Source organism: Oncorhynchus tshawytscha, linkage group LG11 (genome assembly GCF_018296145.1).
Source record: "Oncorhynchus tshawytscha isolate Ot180627B linkage group LG11, Otsh_v2.0, whole genome shotgun sequence".
Lineage (NCBI taxonomy): Eukaryota > Metazoa > Chordata > Actinopteri > Salmoniformes > Salmonidae > Oncorhynchus > Oncorhynchus tshawytscha.
This window is the reverse complement of record NC_056439.1, coordinates 16,524,978-16,551,083: the sequence shown is the minus strand read 5'-3', so window position 1 is coordinate 16,551,083 and position 26,106 is coordinate 16,524,978. Positions and strand designations below refer to the sequence as shown.

At 43.3% G+C, this 26,106-nt stretch overlaps 2 protein-coding genes across 3 annotated transcripts; both read left to right on the top strand.

The window, feature by feature from the left end:
• The first annotated feature begins 906 nt into the window (after window positions 1-906).
• Window positions 907-11,442, top strand: LOC112261497 (human immunodeficiency virus type I enhancer-binding protein 2 homolog). Its single transcript, XM_024436874.2, has 7 exons — window positions 907-1,136; window positions 4,063-8,078; window positions 8,793-8,968; window positions 9,209-9,384; window positions 9,572-9,670; window positions 9,812-10,647; window positions 10,870-11,442. Exons 2-7 carry the CDS (start codon window positions 4,146-4,148, stop codon window positions 11,335-11,337), a joined length of 5,688 nt encoding a protein of 1,895 aa, XP_024292642.1. The 5' UTR covers window positions 907-1,136; window positions 4,063-4,145; the 3' UTR covers window positions 11,338-11,442.
• A 7,849-nt stretch (window positions 11,443-19,291) lies between these two features.
• Window positions 19,292-26,050, top strand: LOC112261496 (beta-taxilin). Of its 2 annotated transcripts, none has more exons than XM_024436872.2 (10): window positions 19,292-19,395; window positions 20,416-20,659; window positions 20,794-20,885; window positions 21,188-21,358; window positions 22,306-22,500; window positions 23,262-23,381; window positions 23,633-23,707; window positions 24,653-24,745; window positions 24,895-24,990; window positions 25,303-26,050. In XM_024436872.2, exons 2-10 carry the CDS (start codon window positions 20,431-20,433, stop codon window positions 25,948-25,950), a joined length of 1,719 nt encoding a protein of 572 aa, XP_024292640.1. In that variant the 5' UTR covers window positions 19,292-19,395; window positions 20,416-20,430; the 3' UTR covers window positions 25,951-26,050. The 2 variants fall into 2 exon arrangements, with proteins under 2 accessions (XP_024292640.1, XP_024292641.1); XM_024436873.2 differs by lacking the exon at window positions 19,292-19,395 and adding an exon at window positions 20,072-20,095.
• The last annotated feature ends 56 nt before the right edge of the window (window positions 26,051-26,106 follow it).

Here is a 26,106-nt window from a genome sequence, read left to right as displayed (position 1 = left end):
GGCCTCCACAATCACCCAACCTCAACCCAATTGAGATGGTTTGGGATGAGTTGGACTGCAGAGTGAAGGAAAAGCAGCCAACAAGTGCTCAGCATATGTGGGAACTCCTTCAAGACTGTTGGAAAAGCATTCCAGGTGAAGCTGGGTGAGAGAATCTCAAGAGTGTGCAAAGCTGTCATCAAGGCAAAAGGTGGCTACTTTGAAGAATCTAAAATCTATTTTGTTTGAACACTTTTATGGGTTACTACATGATTCCATATGTGTTATTTCATAGTTTTGATGTCTTCACTATTATTCTACAATGTAGAAAATAGTCAAAATAAAGAAAACCCTTGAATGAGTAGGTGTGTTAAAACGTTTGACTGGTACTGTATATCTTTGTAGTTGTCAGTGATCACAGTGAATTGTTTCCCATCACCCAGAGGGAAAGTAAGTGTCTGCTGTGTTTTGGCCCAATGAGGAGGGTAAATCCCTAGCTATACTTCTTCTGTGTATTTGGGTCATCCCAGGTTATCAGACTAGTGTAATCAAGGATCCCAGACATTGGTAGAATCCCTTTTGGTGTATAAAGGACCCACACCGGGAAAGTGTAGTTGAATATTCTATTCCCTTCTGGACCCGTTGAGAAATGTAAGTGTCTGCTATGTTTTGAACCTCTAGCTAAGAAAACGTTGCTGTCTGTTGTGTTCAGGTCGCTGGTAAAAGCAGCGTTTTGGTATATGAAGGGTTTAAACATTGTTTTGCCACCACACTGAGAAGTGTATCTGCCTGCTGTGTTTTGGACCCACACTAAAAAAAGTGTAAATGCTGTGTTTGAGAAAATGTCTTTAAACGTGGGCCGTTGTATAATCCCTCACAGGGCCCCTTTGCTATTTTTGTGCCTGGCTCTGTCCGTGTCATGCTTGGGTATTTTCTCTGTTGACTAGCTCACATCAATAGATATTTGAACGAATACTCAGTCAGCCTGCAGCAGCGGCAAAAACGTAAGATTTTTGAGATTTTACTCCTCGCTAAATCTGATCATTGTTGTTATTACTATAACCCAGGGATTCTGAATGGACCGCTGGAATTTGCAAAATGAGGTATGTCACATGTGACTGGCGATATGGGACAAGAAGGGAGTATACGAATGTCAGGTTTGTATGAGGATTATATTTGCATGTATGTCTGTCTGTTGCATAAGGAGATACTATTTTCTTACCACAGATCTTGTGCTTTAACTGCATGTATTCTGAGCAGCCTCATCTTGCATTGGTGTTCAATCTGCATGCTGTGGGCTGTCATGCCATGGGCTTTCTGCCTCAGTGTCCCTGGCGCTATGTATTTTCCTAATAAGATGTATAGATGAGGGGCCAGTGTTGGCCTACATGGCTGTCATCCCTGTTATGGGATATGTTCTGTATAGCTTGAACGTGATATGATGCAGTGGTATTATAAAGTCGTTTTCAATAACCTACATACAGTATACTTCCCAATGTCTCCATTCAACATGCTTCAGCTGCTGTACCATCCATGTCTTATCAGCATGTACGGTCAGATCCATAAATGTTGGCATCCTTGATAAAGATTAGCAAAAAAGGCTGTATAAAATACAAATACTGAGCTATATTGTATGCTAAAAAAACGGGGAAATTATATTATGTTAATACAATTGCTCAGAGAAAGAGATTTTGTTTAATGAGTAATAAATTCAAAGAAGATACTCTAGCACTGACCACTTGCAAGGATAACCACACTGAGCCTTTTTCTAAATGTGTTATGAGATTGGAGAGCACATTGGAAGGGATCTTAGACCATTCATCCATACAGAATCTTTCCAGATCCTTGATATCCTTCATCTGCATGGATTGCCCAATTCAACTCAAACCACAGGTTTTCAATGTGGTTCAAGTCCAGAGACTGAGATGGTCATTGCAAAATGTTGATTTTGTGGTCAATGAACAATTTCTTTGTGGATTTTGATTAGTGCGTGGGGTTAATGTCTTGCTGGGATCCACTTGCGGCTAAGTGTCAGCCTCCTGGTAGAGACCACCAGGTTTTTGACTAAAATGTCCTGGTACTTGTTAAAGTTCATGATGCCATTGACCTTAACAAGGGCACCAAGACCAGTTGAAGCTAAATAGCCCCATAAAAGCAAAGATCCACCATCATATTTTACTGTAGGTATAAAGTACTTTTCTGCATTTGCTTTCGTTTTTCAATGTCAAACTCACCACGTGTGTGTGTGTGTGTGTGTGTGTGTGTGGCCAAAGAGCTCTATCTTCATGTCATCTAACCATAGCACCGGTTCCAATCCAAGTGCCAATGCTATTTATCAGGGGCTCCCAAGTGGCGGAGCGGTCTAAAGCACTGCATCTCAGTGCTAGAGGCATCACTACAGACCCTGGTTTGATTCCAGGCTGTATCACAACCGACTATGATTGGGAGTCCCATAGGGCGGCGCACAATTGGCCCAGTGTCGTTAGGGTTTGGCCGGTGTAGGCCGTCATTGTAAATGAGAATTTGTTCTTAACTGACTTGCCTTGTTAAATAAAGGTAACAAAAAAAATGTGGTCAGATTAAATCAAAATAGAGCTCTTTTTGCTATGCACAGCAGTGGTACAGTAGCATCTTTCTGTGAACAGTTTTGATATACCATGAATGAGATATATTACTGTAACGTGCGACACGACCGTTAGCTTTACCCACATGAGGAATAGATAGACTTAAAAGAGGTTGGGAAGTGTACATACTAAAGGGTCTGTTCCCTTCCCTCTCTCTCTCTCTCTCTGTGGTGTAATTCAGAGGCGAGGTATGCATTGTTTCAATGAGGGAGGCTTATCTCCCTGACACCCTGCACTTGTAGTTCCTCCTCTCATTGCTTTAGTTGGGAAGGATGGAAAAATACCCAGCTATGAGGTCAGAACGACCTTGAGGAGAGAGAGATCCCCTGTCCCCTCCCTCTCAAGGCTTCTTACAATGTTGTCACCTCTGCCCTGATACCTCTGGAAACCTTCTCTCATAGAATGTTCCAAAAATCAACCTTTTACAGTACACAGAATATACTGGATTATCCTCTTTGGTCTGTCTGTCGAAGTGAGGAATGCAAAACTCTATCTGACTACTGTAGTCTTTAGCCATATGTCAAGTGGGAGGATAAAGCACTTCCATTTGAATATTAGTTGGACATACTTGCAGTATAAGCACAGCCTCTTTGATTTAATGCGTGTTTTATCTCTGCATCTTGAGTCACCTTGGATTTGTATCATCCCCGAGAGAGAGAGAGAGAATACTAGGATGGTTGTAAGAAAGAGAGCAGTAGGAAGAAACAAAAAGAGAGGGCGTCACTCATAGAATGTCCTAATTAAGAGTAGCTCAGTGGGTTTGAACCAGATAATCTTACATAACCTCGTTAAAGAGCACACAGCCTTTGATACCGAGAAGATGAAAATGATGTTCCCTCTGAGACGCAGCATATTGTGGAGCCCCATGGTAGAGAGCTGAGGTATGGGACAAGATTACATACCCAACCCCATTGCATTTTGCTGAGGTATGGGACAAGATTACATCTCATTCTACGGGCCCTGGTCAAAAGTTGTGCACTATGTAAGGGGATAGGCTGCCATTTGTGATGAAGGCACAGTAATAGCGCCGAGATCCAGATAGCCCCATGGTATGGAACTGAGATATAGGACAGGATAATATACAGTACGCACATCCAATGTCTGAGTTTAGAGTCCAAGTGCACACAAATACAGTATGCACACACACACACACACACACATTGTGATTGTAGTGCACAATGTGTGTGTGTAATATGAGATACTATGAGGTAACAGGATTGGAAAAAGTCTAGTAAAGAGCCAGATTCTTCATTCCTGCTGTGAACACTGGTCATTATGTACCAAGTTTATTTGAGGAAGGAACATAAAGTACGTTATTTTTGTAAGTAAGCCATCTTTGCATCTACCGACTCATCTTGTATTCTGTCTTTGCTAGGGATAATGCTTGGGTGTCCTTGAGGTAATGTTTTGAGGTATGCAATTTCACTGATAATAATTTCAGCTTTCTGATGTCTTTCAGATGACCCTTTATCTCCACATATTACTACATTTACATCACAGACATTATTGTCTGTTGGATATCAACCCTGAAGAGGAATCGTCATGGAGTCACTAGAAGCTACTGTGGAGGTGAAATGCTCTAAAGAGGATCTAAAAAAGACAGCTACACAGACAAAGTGGGCAGCGCCAGAGCCTACAACTGCCCAATCTAAAATGCCCCCTTCGGCTGATTCTGAGGGGGAGGGGTGGCACCAATGCCCACAACCTGAGGAGGACCAGAGTAGAACCACATGTGGTTCAACAGACAAGCCTGACTCAGGGAAACTAAGACAATTAGGGAAATCACCACGCCAATTACAGGATCAAGCCTGCAGTCATCCTCATTACAATGTATTAACATCATATCCACCACTGGGGAGACAGGCAGTTCCCTTTGCTCGACAGAAAACGGCAGATCGCTCGGTTTCTGCACTTCCGCTATCCCATGGCAACTATGAAGGACCCGCCCCCAGTTTACCCGCGTCTCTTCAACACTGTTCCCAGTCAGGGATAGAGGAGCTATCCAAGGACGTGTGTAGTAAGCTGGAGCAGAAACAGCAGCAGAGGCCTGGGAAGTATGTTTGTGATTATTGTGGGAGGGCATGTGCCAAACCCAGCGTACTTAAAAAGCATATTCGCTCACATACTGGGGAGCGACCCTACCCCTGCGTTCCCTGCGGCTTCTCTTTCAAAACCAAGAGCAATTTATACAAACACAGAAAATCTCATGCTCACTCTGTCAAAGCTGGGACAGTGCCAATTTCAGAACTGGGTTCTTACAATGCCAACATTGAGGACCGGGGATCTTTAGAAGGAGAAGGAGAGCTATACTCTGATGCTGAGCAGAGCTCTGACACGGATGATGACTATTCATCGTTCTTGGACTCTGTTTCAGTCGAGGAACCAGATAGCACCACTGCTGTGAAAGTACTGAATCTCATTGCCCAGAAACAGGGAGTTACATCAACATTATCTGAGGAGCGTTCAGCCAGGCTCCCAGAGATCAATGGTGCTCAAGCTCCAGCCGTTTCTCAGGTCAGTCGTGCAATTCAATCCAGCGCCATCAAGCAGAGGCTGGCACTCCGGCTCTCAGAGAAAAGGAGCAGTGACACTGACACATCTCTCTCCCTGCCTAGCCAGGGAAGCAAAGGCAGCACAGACTCAGGCTACTTCTCACGCTCTGAGAGCGCAGAACACCAAACCGGTGGTCCTCCCAACACAAACGCCAAGTCCTATCAAGAGATTATGTTTGGGAAGTGTTACAAACCGAACCCGAAACAGGCCATAACAGTTGTGACTTGCACTACAGACTTAATAAGTGATCGTAAGTCTTCAGAGCGAGGTGTTTCCCGCGTATTCACACAAGAAAAGGAATCAATGATAGAATCGATCAGAATAAACACACATTCATTTACAAGGGAAGAAATTAAAGAGGCTCAACTAGAGCTCTCCGATTCTGGGCAGCTGGTGCGGAGCAACTCGATGCCCACATCCTCAGCTGCGTGTCTGGACATGCCACAAGGCCTGCGAGGCAGCCACTCCTTTGATGAGAGGGCGTCCCCTGGAGGTATTAGGAGACTCAGGCGACAGGCTGCCTTTGAACACTCTGCACACGATGGACACACAGAACTTCCTGACCACTACGGAAACATCTCTGATATTTCCAACCTTGGAGTAGAGATGGAATTTGCGACGAGGAAACGACGGCAGGAAAACTGTATCGGGGAGGAGGAGGATATAGCAAGCCAGTATCACACAGACTACGACCACGCTGAAGAGACGAGGGACTGTGATTCAAAGCAAGCCTCTCAAGGTGCTCTAACCACGACTCCTTCAGTGAAAGTGCATGCCCAAGGCGTGAACACACAGGATAGAGCGCAGTGTGATAGACTGGACATGGAAATGTTGGAAGACACCACAGAGAAGAGAGCTTTAGGTAATGTCATCTCTGTGATTCAACACACAAACTCCTTGAGCAGGTCTCACTCGGACGAGTCTTACAACCGCCAGAGACGGGAAAAGCCTTCCTCAATGGAAGTGGAGGAGCAAACCGAAACCCGAGATAAAAGGACTGAGATCATTGCACACCAATTGAGTGACAGTAGATTGTTAGACCAATCACATCAAATGACACCTAAGCTAGTCCGTCAGTCCAACATACAGGTCCCAGAGATCAGGGTGACTGTAGAACCTGACAGTCCAGAGAAAGAGAAAGCAGCGGAGGTGAAACAGGTGAAGGCGAAGGAGCCCGATAGATATGTAGAGGAGTTCCAGTGGCCTCAAAGAAGTGAAACCCTGTCTCAGTTCCCCCCAGAAAAACTCCCTCCAAAGAAGAAGAGACTGCGCTTAGCTGACTTGGAGCACTCTTCTGGTGAGTCTAGCTTCGAGTCGGCCTGTACGAGCCTCTCCCGAAGCCCTAGTCAGGATAGCAACCTATCCTACTGCTCCAGCTTCTCGTTTGACCGAGAAGAGAGAGAGCGAGAGTTTATCCCCAAGCCAGCTCCCCTGGCAGGTAGACAGGATGAGTTTGGAAAAGCGTTGGAGTTCTTAGCTGTGCCAGGAAGCGCCCACTCCCTCTCTGTCCTGAACCAGCGTCAACAACATGAAATGAGACGCTCCTCTTCAGAACAGGCACCATGCAACTCTCAGCGCAGAGAGCTCCCAGAGGTCCGAAGCGTATCATTTGACTACGGCAGTCTCTCTCCAATGGCCAAAGTTAGACATGCGGAACTCGGCGCCAGTTACTCAGAACCCAGACGGGGTAACTTGGTAAGACAGGCGTCCTTGAATGTTGACCCTGAATTTACACATCCAGTCCTTCCGCTAAATATTCTTCCTCAGTACCTCAGCAATGCCCTGTCGCTCTCAACCACTTCTCTGCTCTCGCAGTCTCTGCCAATGTTTGCCCCTCAGCCACCACACTCCGGTCTCTTAGTTCCTGTTAGAGTACAGGCTCACGTGCCATCTTACGGTAGCATTACATACACCACTGTGTCACAGGTTGTAGAGGATCCATACGAAAACTCTCTCACTTCTCACTTTGCACATTTATCCACAAATTTAGATGTGTTATTAGGACACCCCCGAGGACTGTTGACCAACAACCCAGCCCAGATTCAAGTTCTAGATCTGTCACCAGCTAAGTTTAAGACAGGCATCCCACTAACCCTGACCTCCAGGACTATCTCCACCACCAACTGTGGATCCAGTGGTGGATCCAACAAGCGCATGTTGTCTCCGGCCAGCAGCTTGGACCTGTTCACAGAGGTAAAACAGCAGAAACGTGTCAAAGAGGAGAAAATGTACGGTGAGATAGTGGAGGAGTTGGGTGCTGTGGAGTTAGGGAACTGTAATGTGACCGAAGAGAGCAAGTACAGTTTAAAGACTGAGTTTAAAAGTGACACCAACCAGGGAGCTTCACTGTCAGGCCTTTCTTCTATATCCTCTTTGTCTGTGTCATCCTCACGTCATTCTCAAGACGACCGAGCAAGTGAAAGCTTCATCTCACCTCAGCAACAAGGGTCAGAATGTCCTGATTCCTCTATGGACAACTCCCCAACCGAAACACGCCTACATCCACCCTCTCTGATTTCCCTAAATGATTTCAAAGAGTCTGGCATGGACAGCAAGGCACAGATGGAAATTATGGTGCAGGTAGTCAAAGGTCAGGGCATCCTCATCTCTGACGGTGAAAACACCAAACTGATATCTCAGTTTCCAAGTCTTCGCACAACAACAGTTGTGAGTTGGTGCTATCTGAACTACACCAAGCCAAACAGCACTCACAACACTTCTCCTATGTCCTCTGTGTACACTACGTGGTGCGTCAGTTCCCATAACCCAAACCCTCCTAACCTCAACACCAGTGCAACCCTGGCTCTGCTCCGCTCCAAACAGAAGACTAACACATGGGTGTACACCATGGCTGCCATGTACCAACCTGGGACTGGGAAACTGGTCTCCTCCTCACTCTTATGGAGGCAGAGGCTTGAGCTGGTGAGAACCTTTATTGTTCATTTTTGATTTAGTCCAAATCACCCTTACATTTCCATATTGTATGTTTACCATCCTTGACTCAAGTTACAGTACATCATAAACTATCTAATATTGTATAATATTGTAACCATATTACATTGTTAATATCCTGTATTACCTAACTCCATTACCTAAACATATCTAAACTGCATGTTAACCGAATGTATATTCTTGACCTCCTGAGTGGCGCAGCGGTCTAAGGTTGCTGCGTCACTACAGCCTGGGGTTCGATCCCTGTGTCATTATCGGTCGTGACCGGGAGTCCCATAGCGCAGCGCACAATTGGCCCAGCGTCGTCCGGGTTAGGTGAGGGTTTGGCCCAGCGTCGTCCGGGTTAGGGGAGGGTTTGGCCCAGCGTCGTCCGGGTTAGGGGAGGGTTTGGCCCAGCGTCGTCCGGGTTAGGGGAGGGTTTGGCCGGAGGGGCTTTACTTGGCTCATCACTCTGACTTTGTCAGTTGAACGGTGTTTCCTCCTAAACATTGGTGCGGCTTCCGGGTTAAGCAAACGGTTTGGCGGTTTCTGGGGATTGGCGGTTTCTGGGGATTACTCGACCTTCGCCTCTCCCGAGGGAATTGCAGCGATGAGACAAGATCATGGAGAGAAAAATGGGGTTACATTTGTTTGTTTTTTAAAATTCTTCCTTCATATTAATGTTTATTTATCTGGCTCATTTAGCTACAGAGCAAACCGGAGCTCAAAGAGCTGGATGTGATCTCCTGTGGAAGGAAAGTGAAGGATGCCAGCTGCAGGGTAAAAGCAGCGAAGGAGGACTGGAAAGACATGGAGGTCTCCTCGAAACCTACAGCAGCGCCAACACCAACACCAACCCAGATCAAAATCTTTGACGGAGGGTCAGTTATGATACTATCACATGAATCAATAAGCAATAGAATGTTCATTATAATGTTAGCTTGTAATGTTTTATATAGGGGGTAACGCCTGGTGGTACAAAATATTTGTAACTTTATTTATTTAACCCGGTAGTCCTATTTAGGTCAGAAGGGTGACCTGGAATTAGATTAAATATATGTATTCACTTAACTTAGCTTTTTTATAGAACATCACATTAAGGACTGTTTCCCTTCCCTCAGGTTCAAGTCCAATGAGGACTATGTGTACGTAAGGGGCCGAGGCCGAGGAAAGTATATCTGTGAGGAGTGTGGCATCCGCTGTAAGAAACCTAGTATGCTAAAGAAACACATACGCACCCACACTGACGTCAGACCCTACGTTTGCAGGGTCTGCAACTTCGCTTTCAAAACGAAAGGTGGGTATCCCGTCTTTTTATTCCATTGAAACAAGAGGTATAAAAGCACTTTGTGACAACTGATGATTTTAATTGATTTCGATTGATTGATGACAATAGGAACATTTATTTCCAAAATGTACAATTGAATGGAAATGAATGTAGTAAGCTCAACAAGATGAATCTTTAAATGTTTGTTGTCCTACAGGAAACCTGACCAAGCATATGAAGTCAAAGGCTCACATGAAGAAGTGTCTTGAGCTTGGTGTGTCAGTCACAGTGGATGATACAGAGACACAGGAATCTGGTAAAATATTGACCAATGACCAGTATACTATACTTCACTCCCTAATATGAATTATTCAGATATGTAACACTGAGTTAATGACAGAAAGGAATTTGATATTATATTTGTCTTTATTTTTTCCTGTTCTTTCAAACAATACAGATGACATCCAGCAAGACTCGAAGACCGGGGTCTTGAGCTCAGCCAAACACCAGTTCTCGGACGCAGACGACTCCGATGGCATGGATGAAGAGATAGATGACATCGACGAAGATGACGATGATGATTACGACGGTGGCTCCACTCCAAAGAGCTCCAGCCCTCAGCCCTGTGACATAGCCTCTCCGTCGGTTACCTCTACCACCATCACCCAGGTTGTGTCGTCGGCACTCCATGGCTGTACCCTCAGTACCTTCCGTTCTCTCCCCAGCTGCCTTACCAACTCCATCGTGCCTCCACCGTGCCATCCCCACACCTCCATCTCAGGCAAGAGCACAGGGCCAGACTGGAGGACTGTCTTGGCCTCCAGCCTGGACAAGGAGCAGAGTGAGAGAGAGAGGCTTGTGGAGGAGGACTGTAGCCTGGCCATGCTGTCTCCTGACCAGGGTTGTCTGTTCACCGGTCTGCTGTCCACTGGCTGGGAGTCCCCTCTGAGGGAACCGTCCCCCTCCCAGCTCCGCTACCCATCACCCCGTAGAGACCTCTCCCCCCGGGGTCGCTTCTCACCTCGATGGGACACCTCCCAGCTGAGGCCCAGCTCCCCCAACCTCACCCCCATCCAGCACCTCTCCCCGGCCTGCATGGAGAGGCCCCTGTCCTCAGGCGGAGTGGACCTGCCTGGGAGGAGGGAGCCATCAGCCCGGGGCAGACAGAGGGTGGTGCTGAGGGCTGTGTCTCCACGTAGAGGGGGCTCGCAACACAGAGGGTCTGGCGATAAAACCAAGCGACAAGCCAAGGCTGAACTTGTCCACAAGGGAGGATCCATTGAAATGGATTTGGTATGTAATATAGTTGTATACACTATATTATACACACATTTTTAGATTGACTAGTATGCTTGTCCATGCAAAACTAGTTGCACTGACTTTCATTTCATTTCAGCTGGGTTGTTAGTATTCTTGATATAAAACCTTTATTCATTTTTTTTCCCACCCCTGGAGTCCCTGCATTAAACTGTAGAAAACTGTCTTCTGGTAGTCACTATAACTTGTTGTTTTTAGGATCAGAGGAGAAGCACGCTCCCCAAACTGCCTGGTCCCTACATCTCCAGTTGTACCCATCATAACGTCCTCAGCCACCTTCCCCTACACTCCCAGCAGCAGGCTCGAACTCTACTCCCCATGGTCCCTATCGGGGGGATCCAGGTACTGCGCACTTTGCCCTCCTGCAGCTCTGACCGGACCCATCTGTCAGCCCTGTTCCATCAGAAGACTGAGCTCCACCAGGACAGCAATAAGGAGGGATCTGTCTGTGTGGCGGGCTTCGGTGCAGAGGACTCAGTAGCCCAGCAGCAGGAGAAAGAGCGGGAAAGGGAGAGGCCGTCCCCCCACCAGACACCCTGGGACTCTGAGGAGGAGAAAGATCCTGTCTCTGTCCTCACGGTCAGGGACCCTAAGCAGGAAGAGGGTCTTCAGACCTGCACCAAGGCCATTGCCTCCCTCAGGATCACTTCTGAGGAGCATCTATAGACTGGGGTTGCATAGGGCTCTGGCCAAAAGTAATGCACTCTATAGGGAATAGAGTACCATTTGGGACATATGCTACATGACTAGAAGTATGTGGACACCTGCTCGTCTAACATCTCATTACAAAATCATGAACATTAATATGGAGTTGGTCCCCCCATTGCTGCTATAACAGCTTCCACTGGACTTGCTTCCATTCAGCCACAAGATCATTAGTGAGGTTGGGCACTGATTTTGGGTGAATAGGCCTGGCTCGCAGTCAGTGTTCCAATTCATCCCAAAGGTGTTCAATAGGGTTGAGGTCAGGGCTCTGTGCAGGCCAGTCAAGTTCTTCCACACCGATCTTGACAAACCATTTTTGTATGGACCTCGCTTTGTGCACGGGGGTATTGTCATGCTGAAACAGTAAAGAGCCTTCCCCAAACTGTTGCTACAAAGTTGGAAGCACAGAATCGTCTAGAATGTCATTGTATGCTGTAGCGTTAAGATTCCCCTTCACTGGAACTAAGGGGCCCTTCCTGAACCATGCAATACAGTTGGCACTATGCATTGGGGCAGGTAGCGTTCTCCTGGCATCCACCAACCCTAGATTTGTCCTTCGGACTGCCAGATGATAAAGTGTGATTCTTCACTCTGGAGAACGTGTTTCCACTGCTCCAGCTGACGCTTGGCATTGCGCGTGGTGATCTTAGGCTTGTGTATAGCTGCTCGGCCATGGAAACCCATTTCATGAAGCTCCCGACGAACAGTTCTTGTGCTGACGTTGCTTCCAGAGGCAGTTTGGAACTCGGTAGTGAGTGTTGCAACCGAGGACAGACGATTTTTACGTACTTCAGCACTCGGCGGTCCCATTCTGTGAGCTTGTGTGGCCTACCACTTCGCGGCTGAGCCGTTGTTGCTCCTAGACATTTCCACTTCACAATAACAGCACTTACCGTTGACCGGGGCAGCTCTAGCAGGGCAGAAATGTGATGAACTGACATGTTGGAAAGGTGGCATCCTATGGCGATGCCATGTTGAAAGTCACTGAGCTCTTTAGTAAGGCCATTCCACTGCCAATGTGTGTCTATGGAGATTGCTCGATTGTATACACCTGTCAGCAATGGGTATGGTTGAAATAGCCAAATCCACTAATTTGAAGGGGTGTCCACATACTTTTGTATATATAGTGTACCTTGGAGCTTCCTCCAGGAGCAGCTGAGCCTCTCATCCATCGCCCAGTCCCCAGCTTGCCTGGTCCTATATCTGTTTATGCTGTCTTGCCAACTTTTATGGTCACATAGGAGTTGGCAAGACAGCACAAGAAGATCTGGCACCAGAATACATCCACAATCCCTCTCAATCTCATTCCTCTAGACAGACAGACAGACAGTCAGACATACAAAATGACTTCATCCAGTCCCTTTTGGTTGGGTGTTGGAGGCTCTCCTCTCAGTCGGTTCAGGTTTCTGCATGCTAGTAGTGTAAAGGCCAGTCATCTAACAAGCCCCTCCCCTCCTGTCTCCCACAGACTATATCTATATCTGAGCGAAGAACAAACCTTGACATACAGGAACAACATAAGACTTCATGCTCTCTATGAATTTCTCTATGAATTAAGAGTTTTTGAACATTTAGGTCAGCAGAATTCTCATAGCGAAGGACAAGCAAGAAGTCAGTTGAAGCGGTGGACACAGGTGCAAAACATGGTGTTAAAGTAAATGCTTATATATTAGTTAAGCTTGCATACACTTGCACACAAACATAATTATTGATGTTGATTTATACTCCATAACCCACTCTTAACACATACAGTATGTGCATACACATGTATATGTGGACATGTATACGTGGACAAGCATTTCGCTACACCCGCAATAACATCTGCTAAATATGTGTATGTGACCAATAACATTTGATTTGACTACTTTGAAAATAGGCTGTTATTGTATTCATATCGAGTGATGATAGTTAAGGGTTTGATTATTGAAAACATTGGAGAGGAAGTAACAATAGAAGTATCTGAAATATGAAAGTATTTGCAAATTGAGCCTGACCAAATTTTGCATAGACTTGCTTCTTGTCCAGTTTGGTGCTTTTAATTGAACAGCAAAGGTCTGTCTGTGCCTTTTCTTTGCTTTCTACCTATGTTTTGAACGAGCATATTAAGCAAGGGAAAAGTTAATATCATTTTTAAGGAACTTTTAATCAGAATTGTCTGACGTGACAGTGTTATTTATTATCAATGAATATTGCACTAAAACATATCTTTTACTTTGTGGAATGAAATTGCTGATTTGTGCCGCTACGTTTAATGTAAATGTATCCATTTTAAATGTTTTATGTTGCAGATTCTCAATGTTGTGTTTTTATCTTTATGCTATTGCACAAATAGAGAAGTGAATATTATGTATACTGTGAGATGTCTTTATATATTAGAAAAGTACTCTCTTGTTGACGATGGAAAATATTTGACTACTATTTATATGCTGTATATTATCTCCACTTATGCAACAGTGTGTCCCACTGACCGAAGCGTATGAGATCCTTATGATGTCATGTCATTGCTTTATAACTTATGGCTTTGAATCAAAAACTTGTTTTTGTTATTCTGGCCACTGAACCTTTATGAATTGAAATAAGCACTTTCCTCCTAACTTTGATAACTGACTGAGGTGGTGAGTGAGGAGAAATAAAAAAACAATCATGTGAGCTATTGTGAGTTCAAACATTCCACTTATTTTAAGTGATCCTTACCTGCAGTGCCTTCAAAGTATTCACACCCCTTGACTTTTTCCACATTTTGTTGTGTTACAGCCTGAATGTATTACATTTAGATGTTGGTCTACACGCAATACCCATAATGTCAAAAAGGAATTATGTTTTTAGAAATGTTTACAAATTCATTTAAAATGAAAAGCTGAAATGAGTCTTGAGTCAATAAGTATTCAACCTCTTTGTTATGGCAAGCCTAAGTATGTTCAGGAGTAAAAATGTGCTTAACAAGTCACATAAGTTGCATGGACTCTGTCAGCAATAATAGTGTTTAACATGATTTTTGAATGACTACCTCATCTCTGTACCCCACACATACAATTATCTGTACGCTCCCTCAGTCGAGCAGTGAATTTCAAACACAGATTCAACCACAAAGACCACTGAGGTTTTCCGATGCCTCGCAAACAAGAGCACCTATAGGCAGATGGGTTAAAATTTTAAAAAATCACACATTGAATATCCATTTGAGCATGGTGAAGTTATTAATTACACTTTGGATGGTGTATCAATACACCCAGTCACTACAAAGATACAGGCGTCCTTCCTAACTCAGTTGCCGGAGAGGAAGGAAACCGCTCAGGGATTCACCATGAGGCCAATGGTGACTTTAAAACAGTTATAGTTGAATGGGTGTGATAGGAGAAAACTGAGGATGGATCAACAATATTGTATTTACTCCACAATACTAACCTAAATGACAGAGTAAAAAGAAGGAAGCCTGTATAGAATATAAATATTTCAAAACATGCATCATGTTTGCAATGTGGAAATAAAGTAAAACTGCAAAAAATATGGCAAAGAAATGTACTTTATATCCTGAATACGTTATGTTTGGGGCAAATCCAACACAACACATCACTGAGTACCACTTCATATTTTCAAGCATGGTGGTGGCTACATCATGTTATGGGTATACTTATTGACAAGGGAGTTTTTTGGGGATAAAAATAAATGGAATTGAGCTAAGCACAGGCAAGATCCAGAGGAAAACCTGGTTCAGTCTCCTTTCTAACAGACACAGGGAGACAAATTTCCCTTTCATCAGGACAATAACCTAAAACACGAGGAGAAATATAACCTGGAGTTGCTTAGAAAAACAATATTGAATGTTCCTGTGTGGCTTATTTACAGTTTTAAATTAAATTGTCTTGAAAATATATGATAAGACTTTAAAATGGCTGTCTAGCAATGATTAACAACCAACTTGACAGAGCTTGAGGAATTAGAGACTTACCAAGAAAGACTCACAGCTGTAGTTGCTGCCAAATGTGATTCTAACATGTATTGACTCAGGGGTGTGAATAGTTATGTAAATGAGATGTTTCTGTATTTCATTTTCAATACATTTAGAAAAAAAAGAAGAATATATATTTTTTTCTTCACTTTGTCATTATAGGGTATTGTGTGTAGATGGGTGAAAAAAAATCTAATCCATTTTGACTTCAGGCTGTAACACACTAAAATGTGAAATAAGTCAAGGGGTATGAATAGTTTCTGAAGTCACTGTAAGTATGCATGTACAGTGCATTTGCGTTTTACAATTTTCTTTCCTTTTAATTTTAAGTGTGAATGTTCTTTTAGGTTTTAGGAAAAGAAGATGGATGGATTAATTAATTTGTTTCCGCTAATAATGTAAATACTTGTACACTGAAATTCATATTTCCTTTTTGCGCAATCGTTTTTTTCTGGGTTGAATTTGCAGTGTTTGAATTCACAACTTTTTATGTGGATTGTAGATATCTTTTAAGAGGTAAAAAATAATGGCTGCATTTTAAATATTGAAGTTATTAACAAATTAGCAAATTGACATGACATTTACAGTTTCACAGCTGAGACATGAGTGTGGATTGATTTGAAATACGTTATACTCAGCTACCACAGACATCATGGTGAGAGTTAAAGCTATCACTTTACCGACTCCATTTACATGCTATCACAGGTCATACTGTATGGCAGTGGCGATTTTAGCATATACACAACTTTTTTTTTTAGATGCATGCCAGCAAAGCCACTGCACAACACAACTCTAAACAATACATGAATTGCACTATAATGGTGTCTTGTGGTGCCCACAAACTGTTAGGGCCTACATAAAGCTGAGCTTTCTTTTCAGCACCATAGAGTGAATCCTGACCACTGCTACACCTGGCTATCAGCAGAGCCTTGTCTAGCAGCGAAACAGCCTCATTTTTTATTTATTTTTTATTCATCTTTAATTCACTAGGCAAGTCACTTAAGAACAAATTCTTATTTACAATGACAACCTACCAAAAGGTCTCCTGCGGGGATATGGGCTGGGATTAAAAAATATATAATAATAAATAAATATAGGACAAAACACACATCACGACGAGAGACAACACTACAATAAAGAGAGACCTAAGACAACAACATAGCAAGGCAGCAACACATGACAACAAAGCATGGTAGCAACACAACATGATATTATTTCTTTAAAAAAAAAACATAGCTGATATGGCTGACTTGCTTAAACCAATATGGTTTCTACTGACAATTGAGATGAACAAACTATGGCATAAGGTGACGTCGAGTGGATAAGAGGAATTCTGTAATTTCGATTAAGACATTAATGAGTGATCTAGGATGGACATAACTATTTGGTCAGCACTTTTTAAATGTACAGCGACAGAATTTAGGACATGGGCCATTCTTACAGTATTCTCCCTGTATACCAAGTCAGAACCGTAGGATAAATAAAGGGGGGCATATAAGCAGACAATTGTGCATCGCCCCATGGACCTCCCGGTCACGACAGAGCCTGAACTCGAACCCAGAGGTGGCACAGCTAGCACTGCGATGCAGTGCCTTAGACCATTGCGCCACCCCGGAGGCCTGAATGTTTATCCTTTTAAGCTTGGAAAAGAGACCCTTAAACCCAGACTTGGACCACACACCCACTCCACAGATAGCAGATTGCTTTGCAACACTTGCTGTTAGCCACTGATTCCTTCCAAACCACTCATTGTTGAATTTGCAATTTCCAACTTGTTGTGTAATGTTTATGTCCAATGGCTGATGAGCACTGATATGTTTTATCTATAATTTCTCTTCATATGACAATGATTTGCCAGTAGATTGTGGACTTTTTTATTTTACCAGGCAGGTCAGTTAAGAACAAATTCTTATTTTCAATGATGGCCTAGGAATAGTGGGTTAACTGCCTTGTTCAGGAGCAGAACGACAGATTTTTACCTCGTCAGCTCGAGGATTCGATCTTGCAAACTTTCAGTTACAAGTCCAACGCTCTAACGCCCTGGCTACCTGCTGACTTGATTCTTGATGATAACTGCTAGCTTGCTAGCTAAGATTTTGAAAGTACGATGATCACTCCAATCAAAGCTACGGTAGATATAATGTGATTTGATGTCATTTTATCTATGGCCTTGAGCCTTCTTGGATGGGCAGTTCTAATGTAACTCTATGGCAGCAACCAAAGGGGTTCTTGCCATAATATGGACTTGGTCTTTTACCAAATAGGGCTATCTTCTGTATACCAACCCTACCTTGTCACAACACAGCTAAAATTGGCCCAAACACATTAATTAAGAAGGAAAGAAATACCACAAATGAACTAACAAAATAACAAGGCACACCTGTTAATTGAAATGGTTTCCAGGTGACTACCTCATGAAGCTGGTTGAGAGAATGCCAAGAATGTGCAAAGCTGTCATCATGGCAAAGCCTGACTACTTTGAAGAATCTAAAATCTAAAATATATTTTGATTTGTTTAACACTTTTTTGGTTACTACTTGATTCCATGGGTTATTTCATAGTTTTGATTTCTTCACGTTTTTTCTACAATGTAGAACATAATAAAAAATAAAGAATAACCCTTGAATAAGTAGGCGTTTCCAAACTTTAAACTGGTACTGTATATATAACTGAGAATAAAAAAGACTAGGCAACAGGATAGATAATAAACAGTAGCAGCAGCGTATGTGATGAGTCAAAAAAAGGGTCAATGCAAAAAGTCTGGGCAGCTATTTGGGTGACTACTTAACTAACTGAAAGTTAGTGTTATTGTTAACTCACCAAGTTACAGATTTTGTACCTCTTATTAAAGCAGTCGCTAATTCCCTTGATTGGTTATTGACATCGTTACAGGACAGTCAGGATAGAGAAAACACAGTGACGTTTCAGATTTTATCATTTTTGTCCTGGGAGGGAGAACTCTCCAGAATAAAGTGAATAGAGATTTATATTATACTGACATCCTCTGGTGATGAATGATCAGTACAGGCAACTGTTCCTTTGAGAAAGGGGAGAACGTCAATTGCACCTAAACACAAACCTTCATATTCCAGCCACTGTTACTAAGAATACCATGATCAATTATACAATGGATTTCGTGTGTGTTTTAGTCATAAAATGTATTCGCTGTCTATTAATTCAGTTCTAATAAGCTGGAGGGTGAGCAAAATATGATTGCTGGTTGTATTGTTTATGAATCTACATAGTACCATGGGTCGCAATAGCTTTCAGAAATCAGCATTTTCTATTGTTTTATATTGAAAGTCAACAGTGGTATTTTGCGTCAATGAAGTGATTGGGGCGTGCAAGAACTAAAAGATGCATGGCCATCATATTTCTCAATGTTTATCGTAGAAAGAATTTAGCCAGATACATTTCCTAATGTTTTGCTCAAAGAATCTTGAATTTCAACTAGCTACAAGAGAAATACTAAACAGGAGGAAAGTACCGGACAAAATGAGTCTACAATAGTCTGCACATCAGTCAGAGCAAAAACATTTCACCGGGAGTGTAGAAGTGAAACTAAAGCAAGAAAAATGGTCCTTTTACATGAATGATTTGGAGCGAACCGTGTCTGAAACCGAGCAGAATTTACAATAAGAAGCATTTTATAAAACGCAGCCTATTTTCTGCGTTGCATCTTTCCTTTTCTGCGTGACAAATGCGAATCCTGCGTTAACGCGACCCCTGATAATACTGTTACAAAGTCCTTAACGTTTCTTGGTAAACATCAACATAACTCTTGTCCGTAGGTCATTGCAAGCTTAGAGGCATAAGGTTTGTGTGGTTTTCATTGTGGGACGTTCTGAACAGGGGATGCGATTTATATATTATTATTTCTCTATGGCCTCTCTCTTTCTGTGTTGGTGTCAATATGTTCCCCTGTCTCTCTCAGTTGTGTCCCGGTGGTTTATTTTGAGGTCTTCTTCACAGCTGTTATATCTGTGGGGACAGAGTTAGAGCACCCCCTCCCCCTCTCTTACCCCCCTCTTCACGTTTCCTTTCCCCTCTCCTAGATCCTGGACCTTTTGGTAAGAAGCAGTTCAATATCTTCTATGCGTTTGTTTGCAGATATTTGAGTTTTGGATGGTGTAGAATGAAATATTTTCATGGGTATATGTTTTCTGTCTTGTGCATTGTACGTTTGAATGTATTTAGGATAAGCTTACTTTTGGGGGGGAATGGGTGACTTGTCACACTCGTGAAGCAGTGCAATGTTTCTGTCGTGATGGAACCTCTTGTTCTTTGGTGTTTTATGAGAAGTTGTCAGCTACAGTATAGGCCAAATGCATTTTTACATGTCCCGTTGTATCAAATTAATGTTCTGTTCAAAGTTTTTCTTGGAATGGATTAGGAAGGCTATAGAAATAGATATGTCTTAATTTCTTCTGAGTAAATGTAAATTCTAACTCAGTTGGGTAGTCACTTAAGTACTTTGCTGGATATTTAAAGTTATGTTTTTAAGTGTCATTAATCTATCAATAACAAAAATCAATAACATGCCCATATTAAGAAGTTCCTAAAATAGCATATTGGCCCAGGACAGGTGCCATGTGCTCTGACTACTCTGCTCTGCCTGTGAGTTGAGACTGAGTAGAGGGTATGCACCCAGGCAGCAGGCTAATTATATGCACATTAACAGGCCACAGTCAAGCACTATCAGACTTCGATAGGCAAACAGACAGTGGAGGTTGATAGATTATAAATTCCTCATCGACTATGTCATGAAGGGTAATAAAATACATAAACAATAGAAAACAGTTTAAATAATATTGGAAAAGATTGTTTCAGCTATTCTGATAAAGATTGGTTTGACCTTGGCTTTTCTTATACAGCAGTATACAAAATGACAATTTGTATATAGCACTGCTTTTCATTTCCAAGCTTGAGAAACTAATCAGGGCGTTTTCATTGTGAGTGTGTGAAATAGGGCTATAAGATTCGTCTCATTAACCGTCATCCTTCACAGAAACATTGAACTTGAACAAGAATATGTCCATATTAGTTCAAGTAGTTCTAATTCTATGCTGTATTATATCATTATATCTTAGTGCAAGCCTATCAGAATGGAGACATGTCAGGTGAGTGGCCAGGTGGATCCAGCCCAGTGTCAGGGTCAGGTGGACCTGACAGAGGACCTGAGCAAGCAGCTAGAGGACATCATTAGTACCTACCAGGAGGCCAGTGAGGAGCCTGCTGAGCAGGAAGAGGTGGAGGAGGAGGTTCTGAAGGAGCAGGTCACCAAGAGCTCCGCCAAGGACCAGAAACTAGAGAAGAAGATGCTGAAAAGCCTTGGTGGGTTGTGTGTTCTTCTTCATCTTTCTTCTTCTGTTCTATTTAGCATCCATTCAGCATCAATAGTTGTTAGTGTTACAGTGTATCAATAGTTTTAGTGTTATTAACTGTACTGTAACATGATCTCTATTCAGGCAAAGAGGCCATGCTATTGATGCAGAGCTTGAACAAGCTCGGCACTCCAGAGCAGAAACTGGAGGCCATCATCAAGAAGCACGCTGAGCTGGTGAGTAGACCATGCTGAATTATACATCGGAGGTAGTATGCCATGGTGTCTAGTAGGGAACTAGATGTGGTCTTTGCCCTTGTATTATCTGTTCATGCTAAATATATTTATATTATTCGTGGTGAAGCATATAGTTATATTTATCTAACTGGCTGCTAACCAGTACCATATCATTAGTCTACACCTATGCAGCAGTATTTGCTTATTCTGCATATATTTGTTTTGTAAAGAACAAAAATGGTGTGTGTGTGTGTGTGTGTGTGTGTGTGTGTGTGTGTGTGTGTGTGTGTGTGTGTTGGTAGCTGGAGGAGCACCGGGGTGACCAGAAGCAGCTGAAGGTTCTGCAGAAGAAGCTTCTTCAGGTGATGAAGGAGAAGGACCAGCTTCAGAGTGAACACAGCAGAGCGGTTCTGGCCCGCAGCAAACTGGAGTCTCTGTGTAGGGAGCTGCAGAGACACAACAAGACACTGAAGGTAGGCCTCTCTTTGTAGCATATACTATAGTACTATAGTACACAGACTGCTCTGTCTAACGTCCTAGGTGAGGCTCTCTTCTCACTGTTTACAGCCAACCATACTTAATCAAATGCATATATCAAATACTACTTTTAAATACCTAAACTGTGCTTGATTTCATATTCCCTATACAGTGGAACCAATGGAATAGTCCTGAAAGTTCAAACTCCAAGCTCAAATACTGACCCAGGTCTGATGCAACAACCAGTGGTGCTCACTAAGTTAAAATTGTGTGGCATGTGTATGGTTAGGCTACAGTTAGGGCTCTATTCAATTTGTTAAGCTGAAGCGCTACAGATTCCGCTGTTAGAAATGTAAAGGTCATTTCCGATTGAGCTGACATATGCAACATTTCCCCTGAATGCAGTCTCCACTCAAGCGGGAACATTGCCTTTAAATTTAAATGATGCTGTAAAGCTGAACTTCCGGGATGCGGATTGAATAGAGCCCTTAGTAATGTGTGTACACGGTCTGTGTCTGCTTGTATGTGCAGCGACATTACAGTACATATTTCCTTGCATTATGAGTATATCTGTGAGTGTAACTTACTGTGCATCAGGTGTCTGTGAGTGTGAGATCAAGATTAAGATAACGTTATTGGTCAATTGCACACAAGGTCCAACCTAAATTTGACTTCCGCTTTTAACCCAACCCCTCCGAAAGACGCGCATACCTATAGAGGTTTTGGAGAGGTGCGGGGGCTGCCACACTGGGCGCTCGGGGAGCTGTTTTTGTGGGGGTTAAGTGCCTTGCTCAAGTGCACAACGACAGGCAATGGTATCTAGGATTTGATACCAGGAACCTTCCGGTTGCTAGCTCACTTCCCGGGATTCTAGCTGGCAACCCATTGCTAGGCTACCTGCCACCCAACTAACTGCATCATCCTGTATAATGTGATCATGCAGGAGGAGACCCTCCAGAGGTGCAGGGAGGACGACCTGAAGAGGAAGGACATCACCACTCACTTCCAGAGCACGCTGACGGACATCCAGGTCCAGATCGAGGAGCACAGTAACCGCAACACCAAACTCTGTCAGGAGAACAGCGACCTGGCAGAGAAACTCAAGAGCCTCATCTCCCAGTACGACGCAAGAGAAGCGGTATGGGGCCTTGTTACAGACGCTCCGGACTGGAGTTTGTAGTGCAGTTTAAACGGAATGTGTTTAGTAATATCAACATGCTATAATAATGATATATTTATTTTGTATAGTGTTTTTCAATACAATGAGAATCTCAAAGATGCTTTTAAACAATAAAACAAATAATAAACTATGTGCGTCTCTCGAACATACGATATGTCACAAAGACATTTCAAATTCCTTAGCGACGGCATTCAGTACTCAACTGAGATAGAGTCCCCCTCATTATTGACCACAACAGGTCCATGCCACACCAGGAGTCACTGTGTGACAACAACAAAAACTTGCTCCTCCATGAGTCGAGACTCAAGAGCATGCTCAGTTGTTCATTTGTTTCCTTTTTAGTAATTTAGCAGTGCATCAATCTTAAGATAGCTAGGTGAGACAACCACACATCACAGTCATAGTAAGGTAAATGTTCTTCAATCATGTAGCTATCAGTAAAGTCAGTGCTAGTAAGAAAAGACAAGTGTGAGTGTTTGTGCAAAGTAGTTTTTTTTGTTTGTTTTTTTTCACAGTGTTGTTAGTGTCTGATGAGCTTGGCTCTGTTCATCTCCTCTGCATAAATGTCATAGGTCTCCTTTCAAGTAAAAATGTTACCACTAGCAATATACCAATGATTAATACTAGCCCTTGGCTCCTGTCTTACCGTGGATGTTGTGTCAAACGTGTGATGTTCGTCTCAGTGAAAGTGACCCAGTCTCCCTCGTCTTACCTTGCAGAACCTGGAAAAGGTATTCAAACATCGAGACTTGCAGCAGCAGTTGTTGGAAACCAAACTTGAACAGGCAAACATATTCATTAAAGAGGGAGAGGAGAAGCACAAGCGAGAGAGGGATCATGTAAGTTAGCATCTTTCAGCAAGTCTGGACTGGCTTAATTGATTTTATACAATTTAAGATATTTTATTCATATGTGTTTGTTATGTAAGAGTTTAATCACATGTTCAGTATTTTTTTATACTGTATGAAATATGGATCAGTGCATGGAATAAGTTAGACACTGCCATCAAATATCTTTGAGAAATTCCATTCAGTGACAAAGCAAATAATTATTAACTGATTTATTTTTTATAAATTGTATTTCTCCAAAGTTGATAAATAAGGCGGCACAGTCACAGGTGAAGGTGCAGATTCTGAAAGAGCAAGAGGAAGGGATGCAGGCCCAGGTAAATGGAGTCTCTGTCTGTCTGTGTGTCTGTGTGTCTGTGTGTCTGTGTGTCTGTGTGTCTGTCTGTCTGTCTGTCTGTGTCTGTCTGTCTGTCTGTCTGTCTGTGTGTCTGTCTGTCTGTCTGTCTGTCTGTCTGTGTGTCTGTCTGTCTGTCTGTGTGTCTGTCTGTCTGTGTGTCTGTCTGTCTGTGTCTGTCTGTCTGTGTGTGTCTGTGTGTCTGTCTGTGTGTCTGTCTGTCTGTGTCTGTCTGTCTGTCTGTCTGTCTGTCTGTCTGTCTGTCTGTCTGTCTGTCTGTCTGTGTGTCTGTCCTGTCTGTCTGTCTGTGTGTCTGTCTGTCTGTCTGTCTGTCTGTGTCTGTCTGTCTGCCTGTCTGTGTCTGTCTGCCTGTCTGTCTGTCTGCCTGTCTGTGTCTGTCTGTCTGTCTGTCTGTCTGTCTGTCTGTCTGTCTGTCTGTCTGTCTGTCTGTCTGTCTGTCTGTCTGTCTGTCTGTCTGTCTGTCTGTCTGTGTGTCTGTCTGTCTGTCTGTCTGCCTCTCTGTCTGCCTGCCTGTCTGTCTGTCTGCCTGCCTGTCTGACTGTCTGTCTGTCTGTCTGTCTGTCTGTCTGTCTGTCTGTCTGTCTGTCTGTCTGTCTGTCTGTCTGTCTGTCTGTCTGTCTGTCTGTCTGTGTGTCTGTCTGTCTGTCTGTGTCTGTCTGTCTGTGTCTGTCTGTCTGCCTGTCTGTGTCCGTCCGTTCGTCCGTCCGTCCGTCCGTCCGCCTCCCCTCGTATTTTTGTCTGTAATGTATTTTTCGATGTGTGTCGGACTGTGTAAGACTAGCTGTCACCATTGACGTCGGCTAATAAGGATCCTAATAAAATACAATCAAAATCTCTGTCTCTCTCTCTCTCTCTCCGGGTCTGTCTCTATATTTTACAAACTTAACTTTCCCATTTCTCCCCCCAGTTGTCCATGTACTCTGAGAAGTTCGATCAGTTCCAGGGGACTGTGTCGAAGAGCAACGGAGTGTACGCCAGCTTCAAACAGGACATGGAGAAGGTAGCCTAAGTCTTGTTCTCCGTATATTACTATCTCCTTATCTGTAATCTTATGAGGTCAATTTTGTTGCCATGGCACAAATACTTTCCCTTTGTTTACTCTTCGATTTAACTGACAAACTTTCAAATGGGATGGGTTTTGTCTTGTAGATGACCAAGAGAATGAGGAAGCTGGAGAAGGAGTCTATTCAATGGAAAAGCCGTTTTGAGGGCTGCAACAAGGCTCTTATTGATATGCTCACAGACGTAAGATACCATACACATAGCGTACAGTTTTCACCCATTTTTTGAATGTTACTTTTACGATCACGCTCTGTCAAAGACATGATGAAAGACAAACAAGCAACAGAGTTAAATATGACTCTTCTTTGACTCATGGTGGAGATAGTGGCTGCATACCAAATGCACCCTATTCCCTAGTGCCCTACGCTTGACCATAGCTGTATTGACTTTATGCACTATATAGTGAATAGGATACCATTTGGAATAATACCTATGAGTGATCTTTATGAATATCAGTACTGATTTGCACCCTGTATATATTTCTACTCCATTCAGAAAACCCTGAAGGAAAAGGAGTTTGAGCTGTTCACCCTGAAGACCCAGAAGCTGGAAAAACTGTGCCGGGCGCTGCAGGAGGAGAGGAACAGTCTCTCTCATAAGCTCCAGGAAGCAAATCCAGAGGCTGCCACCAATGTAGCGGAGATTAAAGAAAATGAGACAAAGGAGAACCCAGAGGTACCTGCTGCTGAGAAGCCCATTGAGACACCCTCTGAAAACCCCTCGAATGAAAGCCCTACTCTCAAAGTACCTGTTGCTACAGAAACCCTCGCAGTTGTAACTCCTGCTCCGGAAAAACCTGCTCCTGCAACACACCTGACCAGCGAGCTGGATAACCTGAAGGCCCAGAAGTCCCGTCTGCAGGAGATTCAAATGTCGTTCACCCTTTCCAACGTTGTGCCACCTGAGTTCTTTGACAACGAAGAAGAGGAGGAGACCACCACAGAGCCACATGGACACACGGAGGCCCCAGAGGCCAGTAGCGAGGCCAGCAAGATCCCAGAGGAACATCACATAGAGGGGTGTAATGGAGACAAAATGACAGAGGAGACCACTGGCCCTTTTTCTTCTTCTTCTTCTCCTGCAGCAGCTGAAGGACACGAGGCCCAGGAGCAGAGAGATAGGGAACTGGAGACAGTTGACTAGACTATGGTGTAGTTACAGTAGGTTACAATCAGAGATGAAGAACATGAAGTGATCATAACTTATTTGACTGGATTTTTTAAGAATAAACAATAAAAACGTGCTCTTGTTGTCTTCTTTCTATGACTCCATGTTAGAAGAGAAGCTGAGAAGGGGGAG

Bases quoted from the DNA above. Each gene is read 5' to 3' on its own strand.
- LOC112261496 (XM_024436872.2), top strand. From the start codon at position 20,431: ATGGAGACATGTCAGGTGAGTGGCCAGGTGGATCCAGCCCAGTGTCAG. The intron at 21,359-22,305 runs GTAGGCCTCTCT...GTGATCATGCAG, and splicing joins GACACAACAAGACACTGAAG to GAGGAGACCCTCCAGAGGTG. The intron at 24,991-25,302 runs GTAAGATACCAT...TACTCCATTCAG, and splicing joins TTATTGATATGCTCACAGAC to AAAACCCTGAAGGAAAAGGA.
- LOC112261497 (XM_024436874.2), top strand. From the start codon at position 4,146: ATGGAGTCACTAGAAGCTACTGTGGAGGTGAAATGCTCTAAAGAGGAT. The intron at 8,079-8,792 runs GTGAGAACCTTT...TGGCTCATTTAG, and splicing joins GGAGGCAGAGGCTTGAGCTG to CTACAGAGCAAACCGGAGCT. The intron at 8,969-9,208 runs GTCAGTTATGAT...CCCTTCCCTCAG, and splicing joins ATCAAAATCTTTGACGGAGG to GTTCAAGTCCAATGAGGACT.